General features: G+C 53.7%; 1 protein-coding gene across 1 annotated transcript in view; it reads right to left on the bottom strand.

Moving 5' to 3' along the window:
- Positions 1-4,727: 4,727 nt before the first annotated feature.
- Positions 4,728-9,695, bottom strand: part of LOC111820641 (apoptogenic protein 1, mitochondrial) — a 39,288-nt gene continuing 34,320 nt past the window's right edge. Inside the window, exon 5 of the mRNA XM_023731821.1 lies at positions 4,728-4,828. Within this exon, the coding sequence (XP_023587589.1) occupies positions 4,780-4,828 (49 nt within the window). The 3' untranslated portion in view covers positions 4,728-4,779. The remainder of the gene's footprint in view (positions 4,829-9,695) is intronic.

Below are 9,695 nucleotides of genomic sequence, written 5' to 3'. Positions count from 1 at the left end.
ACCCATCCACCCATCCATCCATCCATCCATCCATCCATCTCTTCTCTGGTGAAATGTCTATTCTAGTCCTTTGCCCATTTTTAATTGGATTGTCTTTCTGTTGTTGAGTTGTAAGAGTTCGTTATATATTCTGGATATTAAACCCTTATAAGATACAAACCAAAAAAAAACCAAACCCATTGCCATCGAGTCGATTCCAACCCACAGTGACCCTATAGGACAGAACAGAACTACTCTATAGGGTTTCCAAGGAACGGCTGGTGGATTTGAACTGCTGACCTTTTCGTTAGCAGCTGAATGCTTAACCACTGCACCACCAGGGCTCCTTATCAGATACATGATTTGCAAATATCCTCTCCCATTCTGTGGGCTGTCTTTTCAGCTTTTTGATAGTGTCCTTTGACGCACGAAAGTCTTTAATTTCAATGAAGTTAAATCAATCTGTTTTTTCTTTTGTTGCTTGTGCTTTTGGTATCATATCTAAGAACCCATTGCCAAACCCCGGGTCATGAAGATTTGCCCCTGTGTTTTCTTCTAATAGTTCTATGTTTTAGCTCTTTTTGAGGTCTTTGATCCATTTTGAGCTGCCTTCTTTTTAAAATAAAATTCTTATTTGCCCAGAACTTGTTTTCCTAGCCAACTGGCAGCCTTTCACAAGTCAGGCCCATGGCTACTTTAGCTCCCCAGGCCAGCCGGGGCTGCGGGGGCACAGGGAGGGGGTAGAGATAGAGCAACAAACAAACAGCTCTCCTTCTGGGTCTCTCCGCCTACTGCTCTGATGTTCTTTGTGTTCATCAGTCCATTCTGTTTTTGGGTGTGGAGTGTGTGCTGGGTGGGGTGGGGTGGGGGGGGGTGGGGTGGTGCTGGGTGGGGCGGGGTGGGGGACCATGCTGTCAGCTGGGCCCCTGTCAAAGGAGATGTAACCCCCAAATAGCTGGTTAGAAACCACTCCTGGACATGTGCTGACCTCACCCATCCATCCCACCATCCCCCACCCCCACCATTCTTCCTGTACTTTTCCAGCCAAAGACTGACTCAGGGCAACGTGAAGACAGTTACCAGTGCGGATCAATACGAAGTAGCATAAAAGACAGCCTGAAAGCGCCTGAACACTCTCGGAAGATTGATCAGTTCATCACGGACAGGATAAAGGAGGGAAGTGGTTTTCCTGGAAACCAGGGTGCAGAGCACAATGTCCCCGTAGGGCGCAGGGTGCGGGAAGTCCGTCTGTCTCCTTCACTGCTCTCTTCTCAGCACCTAGAGCAGGGCCTGGCACGTGATGGGTGCCTATCAGCTGGGTGAATGAACAAGCAAGGCCCTGCTGTCCTCAAGAGTCCCTGGGTGGTGCAAATGGTTAACACGCTCGGCTGCTAACTGAAAGGTTGGAGGTTCAAGTCCACCCAGAGGCACCTTGAAAGAAAGGCTGGGCGATCAACTTCTGAAAAATCCGACATTGAAAATCCCGTGTAGCACAGCTCTACTCTGACATATGTAGGGTAGCAAAGGTCAGGGTCACCTGGATAGCAACTGCTTGCCGGGGGGACAGGGGGTCTCTGTTGGTGCTGACTACGGTCCTGGGAAGAAGGCCCTGGAGGGCGGCTCAAAGTGTGCTGTGGGGCAGGGGCGAGGCCTGGAGGGGCTAGGCCTGGAGGGGAAAGGCCTGGAGGGGCGAGGCCTGGAGGGGAAAGGCCTGGAGGGGCGAGGCCTGGAGGGGAAAGGCCTGGAGGGGCGAGGCCTGGAGGGGAAAGGCCTGGAGGAAGGACTGGAGGAAGGCCTGGAGGGGCAAGGCCTGGAGGCACAAGGCCTGGAGGAAGGACTGGAGGAATGCCTGGAGGGGCAAGGCCTGGAGGAAGGACTGGAGGAAGGCCTGGAGGGGCAAGGCCTGGAGGAAGGCCTGGACGGCCGAGGCCTGGAGGGGTGAGGCCTGGAGGAAGGCCTGGAGGGGCGAGGCCTGGAGGAAGGACTGGAGGAAGGCCTGGAGGGGCAAGGCCTGGAGGAAGGACTGGAAGAAGGCCTGGAGGGGCGAGGCCTGGAGGAAGGACTGGAGGGGCGAGGCCTGGAGGAAGGACTGGCGGCAGGAACCTTGCTGCGTATGAGGGGTGCAGGAAGGGGGATCAGCTGGGTGCAGAGTCGGGGGTACAAGGAGGATTGGCTGGGTGCCAGTCACCTGCTGGGGCATGGTAAGGACAAGGCCGTGGGGGTACGCCAAATGGCTCTGTGCACACCAAGCCAGGAGTCAGGATGATTTTGGCACGTGTGTGTGTGTGTGTGTGTGTGGGTGTGTGTGTGTGGGTGTGGGTGTGTGGGTGTGGGTGTGTGGGTGTGTGTGGGTGTGGGTGTGTATAGAGGGGGCCTGCAGGTTTCTGAGGGTGACGGGGTCAGAGATGTGTCTTCAGGAGGCACCTGGCCCTGGAGTCAAAGGCCGGCTGGAATTGAGGGGGCATCAAGGGTCACTTAGGTGACTCCTTAGCAGGCCCTCAGAGCTTGGCACCTCCTGGATGCGGGTGGAGCGGTGGGCAGACAAACGTCGGGGATGCTGGCCTCGGAGCCTGGGTTGGGGAGAAGTCACTGGTGCAGAGCCAGGCACCCCAGAGGCGGTGCAGACCTGGGTGCACCCCCGCTGTGTGTGTGGAAGGTGGCTAAGCAGACACACGGGCCGGGCCTCTCGTGGCTGTGCCACTTGGGGCTGTCCCTGGTGGGCGTCACAGACCCTCTGAGCTCCGCTGCCATCCAGCTGGCATGTGAACTCTGCCGTCCAGCCGGAGCACAGCACGTTAGCTCAGTTAACCACAGCCTTTAAGGAGAAAGATTTGCTCATTTGTAACCACAGCAGAGAGGAAGGGGTGAAGGGAGGTGACTCGAGCAGCCTGGGGGAGGCTGCTGGCACTGTCAGAAAGGTCAGGGAGAAGAGACGGTGGCAGCCCAGAGCCTGAGCTCAGAGGCAGGGCCCTGCCCAGCAGGAGCAGGAGCGGCAGAGGGTGGACCTGGGCAGGGGTCCTTCCTGTCAAATGCTGCAGATGTTAAAGGGGGCCAGCCTGGTGACTGACCAGCGACGGCCAGGCCCATTCGACGGCGGTGGCAGAAGTCTAGTCTCCAGGGCTAATGAGGAGAAACCAGCGGGGAGACGTGGACCCGTCTCCACAGGTGTGGTGGGAGGAGGGCCAGAGAACCGAGGGCTTCCTTGTTGTTTGGGCTGGGGGAAGCCGGGCGTGTCTGCAGGTGGCAGAGGACAGTACGCCACCAGGGCGAGCAGCCTTGGCCACCCGTTGAGCAGAGCGCGCCCCGGGTGGGGGCCGCCGGGCAGCTCCGCAGGGCACTGGCCGCAGGCACAATCCGTCTTTTCCCATGATTGTTTGATTACTAACTCCTGGCTCCTGGGGGCCCCCTCACCCCGTGGGCAGGGCTGCCTCTGGTGGTCAGGCCCAGAGATGGCACCACAGGCCTACCAGCCAGCTTGGTGTCGGGGTCACCCTGGGACTCAGACCACCTGGATGTAGACCAAAGTGCACCCTCAAAACTGGCCGTCCCCTACCCTCACCTCACACGCCCGCCAGGACTGGGGCCTGGGTGCCACCTGGGCCCCATGGTGCAGCGGGCTGCTTCTGCGTGCAAGGAAGGAGCTTAAGTCACACGGTTACGTGAGCACTTCACTGGTAGTCAGACGCGGACCTGGGCTTCAGGCACAGCTGCAGCCAGGCACTCCGACATCTGCAGCTGGAATTGATTTCCCTGCCTCAGTTCTGCCCCGCCCTGGCTTTGCAGCCACAGAGGAAGTGCAGGCCCCTGGACCCCATGGTGTGGGAAGGCCCAGGATGACTGGCTGCTGGGTCGTGCGCTCAACTCTGGAGCAGAGCATGTGGGCCTGCCCCAGAGGTGCCAGGTTGGCAGAGGCTCGTGTCCATCTCACACATTCCCTCCCCCTGCAGTCATTTACTGAGCCAGCGTGTTTCCAAGTGGGAGGTTCTTGGAGAAAGATGGATCTGACCCACCCCTACTCAGGAGAAGCTTGCGGGAGGGCGGGGGGCTATAAACAACGACCGCCTGTTGCTGTGATTAGTATTGAGTACTGTAATTAGTGAGACTTGTCTAGGGCAAGCCAGGGGACTCGGGCAGGGCACCGACAAGCCTGGGGGAGGCCCTGCAATGTTTCTGTGGGAGCCGAGGCCTGTAGCCAGGCTGACCGGGGTGGGTAGGGTCGGAGGGGTGGGGCACTCTAGACATGAAGCCCCAAATAGGTAGACAAGCGAGGGACAGGTGATGCTTTCACAGGAAGGCGGACGGAGGCTGTGGAGGGAGGTCTCAGAAGAGAAGCGAGCAGGCAGTTGTCCATCCTTACTGAAAAGCCGGTTTCCAACACGGAGCTTCGTGATGGGGACATTCCCAAGTGTTAACGGTGACGGCTGAACAACATGATCAACGTACTTAATGTTGCTCAACTGCACACGGGACACTTGTTGAAATGGCGAATGTTTTGTTACCTTTATGTTTACAGTAAAAAATGTATTAAAGAAAGCTGGCTCTCAATTTCATGCTATTTCCTTTCTTCGTGACAGCTTTTATTAACCAGCACTTAGATATAATTGTTCCACATTTTGAGTGGAAGTACTTCTACAATTGAAAGAATATAATTAAAGTCCATGATTAACTTGGAATGTGAACATGGAAATTGGGCCCATCAAGTCCATAAAACACCCTGGTGGGCTCTTGGTGATGTGACAGCGTTTCTCCTCCCTTACATCCTGCAGGTCTGCACACGCCCTAGGGGGCGGGGGACACCGCTCAGCATTGCGGCCCCCGTGGCCAGCACAGAGCAGGCGCTTGGTATCTGCTGGGGGAATGAATAAACCAAACAATGAGATTTTTAACTACCTGGCTCGCCTACACCCTTCAAACGCAGGGAGAAGCCAGGCCAGCCTGGACAGGCCGCAGCTCCGTCGAGGAGTGTTAGCCCCGGAGGCAGCAGCTCTGCTCAGCTAAGGCCCGAGGGGGCTGCACAATACCGACAAGGACCCACTGACCATTACAAAACTGGATGGCATGATGGAAATCCCTCTAGAAAGAAACGAAAGCACTGTGACACAAAACTCAGAATATACATAATTCGTGAAAGGGCAGTTACTGTGAAATAATAATACAGATATGGCAGTCTGAAAGGGAATTTAACAAGACTTAACCAGTAAAAACCAGCTGCCGTTGAGTTGATTCCAACGCATGATGACCCCATGTCTGTCAGAGTAGAACTGTGCTCCATAAGGGCTTTCAATGGCTGATATTTTGGAAGTAGATCACCAGGCCTTTCTTCTTAGGCACCTCTGGATGGACGTGAACCTCCAGCCTTCCAGCTAGTAGCTGATCACGTTAACTGTCTGGACCATCCAGGAACTCCGAGACTTAAGCGTCCCCCCGGGGACTCACAGCCCTTGGCTGAGACCAGACGAGCAGACAGTGCCTACCCTTGCAGAACCCCAAGCGGGAACCAGTCCGCCAACAAGAGAGGCTTTCTGAGCCAGAACCCCAGCCCTTGGCTTTGGGAAATGAATTCTCTACTGTGAAAAAGGGCAGCTGCTACTTTGTAGTCTACTCCTCCCCTGACGTTTGAATTTTCTAACCACGGACATTGTTAACGTTTGTAACTTAAAAATGTCAACACAATATGACCCTTCTTGTTTTAGAAACAAAAATCCACACGAGCACTGTCATCTAGTTTCCTACGAGTTACATAACCTCCCCGGCTGCTGCGACATTCTCTGAAGAATTCACAAAACAAAGGGCTGCTGAGCGACTGTCCTGGCCTGGCCCCGCCCACCCACTGCGGTCCCCGTGGCACGCAGGCTGCCTGGACCCGGGATGGGGGGCCCACAGAGGCCCCAGGGCCCGGCGCTGCCCTTCCTGGCAGGGGAAACAGTCTGAGAGGCAGCCCCGTGGAGGCTCTGCCCTCAGGGACAGAAGCATCAACACCCAAAGCTGATGACCACAGCCTGTGGGGAGACGTGCCTGCTGGGGGGCTAACAGGCAAGACCCTCTGACAAGCAGGATGATTACTGGAGACCCGTCAGCCCCTGCTTGGGGACGCAGGAAACGGGACTGGCGGTTCCCAGTACCCGCCTGCGCTGGTGCTGGGTGGAGCCTGCCCTAGCCCCCGGCTGAGGGCTCCTAGGCCCAGGAGGCCTGGTTTTGGTGCTGATTCGGTGCATGGTCTCTGGGCTTCACTAACGTCACTGTGTCACCGTCACTGAGAGTCTGTGAAGTACCAGGTGGTCCCTAACCTGCCTTCTCTAACCCGCCAGAGCTCCTCAGGTGTGTGTGGTTACACCAGGGAAACTGACGCCTAGAGATGGGTTCCAGGCCGACCAGCCTGCGCAGAGATCCTCCCCACAACCAAGTGTGAGAAAACGCTTCCCTGGGCTGCGGAGGGAGGCTTTCCACCATGTTGTTAGGACTTAAAGCCGAAGGAGAAACTAGAGTACTGGAAACGGAATTAAAACCCGCTGCCTTCGAGTGAATTACGACTCCTAGCGACCCTACAGGACGGAGAACTGCCCCAAAGGGTTTCCAAGGAGCGGCTGGTGGATTCTAACTGCTGACCTTTTGGTTAGCAGCCAAGCTCTTAACCACCGACACAATTAAAGAGAACGTTGACACACTGTGAAAAATCTAACTAATGTCATTGAACAAGTCGTGTGGAAGGTGTCAAAAGAGAACCTAACTTGTTATGTAAACTTCCACCGAAACCACAGTAAAATATTATTTTTAAAAAAGCAACAGAGCAGGAAGACCGTGCTCAAACTGCCTTTGCCGGCGGCCCAGCCTTCTCTGCTCCTGGGCGTCCATACCCGGCTCCTCTTTTTCTGGTGAATATGAACAATTAAAACAATAAATCAATGCCCACAAGCACCACCCGCCACGAAGAGGTGAGAGACGTGTGTGGGCCCGTGCGTGTGCGCGCGCGCGCTTTAAGTGAAAGTTTACAATTCAAGTTAGTCTCTCATATAAAACTTTATTCATACATTGTTACATGACCCTGGTTGTTCTCCCTATACTGTGACAGCACACTCCTCCTTTCCACCCCGGATTTCCCGTGTCCATTCAACCAGCTCCTGACCCTCTCTGCCTTCCTTCCCATCTCACCTCCGGACAGGAGCTGCCCGTTTAGTGGTACGTATCTACTTGAGCTAAGAAGTACTCTCTTCACGAGTATCATTTTATGTCCCATAGTCCAGTCTAATCTTTGTCTAAAGAGTTGGCCTCGGGAATGGTTTTAGTTTTGGGCTAACAGAAAGTCCGGGGACCGTGCTTTCTGGGGTTCCTCCAGTCTCAGTCAGACCATTAAGTCTGGCCTTTTTACTAGAATGTGAGTTCTGCAACCCACTTTTCTCCTGCTCCATCAGGGAGAGACTTGTTTTTATTTCACCTTTTAATTCAGAAAACAGAAACATTAAAAACATTTAGAATTTTATTAGAGAGCTTTTCTAGGAAAAGCGGTATAAAACACATTCCTGAGGTAAACTCCATTTTTTCAACTGAGCATACAAATTTTAGGGTCAAAATGACCTTCGTTACAATTTACTTGCATTTATTTGCGATCGAAAGTAACATTTACCACAATCATTTCATCTCGAATGTTTAAAATCCGAGAAAGCAAGCGGTTGTTCCTCGCTGACCCCGAGCGTTTGCGGTACCGACAGCTCACGCGAGAACAAAGGCAGACTTTCGGTTTGTTTTTTTTTTTATTTGATTTTTTTTTATTGTGCTTTAAGTGAAAGTTTACAGCTCAAGTTAGTCTCTCATACAAAAATTTATACACACGTTGTTATGTGACCCTAGTTGCTCTCCCTATAATGTGACAGAGGACTCCTCCTTTCCACCCTGGATTTCCCGTGTTCATTCAACCAGCTCCTGACCCTCTCTGCTTTCTGATCTGAAAGAGGACTTTTGAGATTGAATAAAATCATTACTGCAGGACCACACCCAAGCTCACTGAGATTTCAACGACACGGCTTCAGATGCTACGTGTGTTCTGCGGACCCCATTCCCCGCCCACGTGACTCAGCCAGGTGGAGACAATCCCAGAACTGCACGGAGGCCAGAGGCCTTGGCCAGCAGCCTGTACAGCAAGTGCTCGGTGGGCTCGGGCCCTTCCCGTGAGCACCCCCAGACCGGCACAGCGGGTTCACCCCCACATCGACTTCACATCCATACCTGCAGGACACTGCCAGATTTGGTCACTGCTCCTGTGACTTTTCAAAGAAAACCTTATTTTCACAATTTGTACTTTACAAAGTCAAAGAACCATCCAGGCTTCCCTTTGTCTGGGTACAGATTACTTATGTAATTGCTCTTTGGCTCAGTTTAAGGCACTCGTAAGAGGACGCACTCAGGGCTGACAGCGGTGTCTCCGTGGTGTTCGGTACAAGGGGCTATGGTAGAGAACCTCTGTCCCTACCCGCCCACGTCCATGCTCGCAGCATTGCCCACTGGACTGGGGGCCTGGCTGTGGCCAAGCTCTCGGCTGGCAGGCAGCCACTGGTGGACTCCCACAGAGCACCGAGGCTGGGGGTACGAGCTCCTGGCCGCTGAGCCACACTGAGGGGTGCTGTGATCCCCAGCCGGTCTGTCTCCAGAGATCTCTGCCTCTGCAGTGACCTGCACCTGGCCCCGAGCAGAGGCGGCCTGAGGAAGGTTTTGTTCCTTGAAACCTCAAGAAGCTTGCCTAGAAGATCCCTGAAGGTGGAAAGGAGGTCAACTGAACAATGTGCTGAGGAAAGCTACAGCTGTTCAAAGTTCCTGTGTGATGTAAATCCTTGTGCTGGATCACCAGCCACCGGCCGAAGAGCAGAATCCACTTGCTTGATGATCGGGTAGACAGGCTATCTAGGATGGGCGGAAAGGTCATCTACAGCAGGAAGACACCTCACCTAGAGCGGGCGGGCGGGTTGCCTAGAACGGGCAGGCGGGTCGTCTAGCGTGGGCAGAGAACTTATCTGTCGTGCGATAATAGGACTGTTTCAGCAGCTCTGAGTGTGATCCAGGACACAGGTGCATCTGAAAAGCCCACAGTCACTAGCACACCCTGGGCGGTCTTTCAGTAAGTCCCACAGCTTGCAAAATCCACCCCTACTGTGAATACTCTCCCTATGTCTCCCTGTTTTCTCCGTATCTTTCAGTTTGCAATGCTGCAGTGAGAAAACATACACACACACACACACACACACACACACACCCCCTCTCTCACACACACCCTCTTCACCCACATTGGGATTCACTCACCTGGAAGATAAATCCCTGTCAGGTGACCCACTTGTCTCTTCTGACTTACTATGGAATGCCACCCTCAGAAGCTCTAAGAATCGATTTGCAAAAAGAATCAGAAACTATATCACTGGAAATTGCTATTTATTCCAGTGTTACATTACCCAGGGGGAAAATGATCTTTAAATGACCTTCAAGTCAGCCAGGCAGTTTCATGGATGAGAGAGTTAAAGGACAGAGAACAGTTCATACCTTCTGTTCCTTGCTCACGTGGAAGCCAAGGCAACTATTTAGCACCCTAACCCAGTCCTTAACTTGTACCCTAACCCAGTCCTTAACTTGTACCCTAACCCAGTCCCTAACCTGCACCCTAACCCAGTCCTTAACCTGCACCCTAACCTAGTCCTTAACCTGCACCCTAACCCAGTCCTTAACTTGTACCCTAA

This window comes from Trichechus manatus, unplaced genomic scaffold (assembly GCF_000243295.1).
Source record: "Trichechus manatus latirostris isolate Lorelei unplaced genomic scaffold, TriManLat1.0 scaffold00045, whole genome shotgun sequence".
NCBI classification, from domain to species: Eukaryota; Metazoa; Chordata; class Mammalia; order Sirenia; family Trichechidae; genus Trichechus; species Trichechus manatus.
The sequence above is the reverse complement of the archived record's forward strand: the minus strand, read 5'-3'. Positions and strand labels throughout refer to the sequence as shown.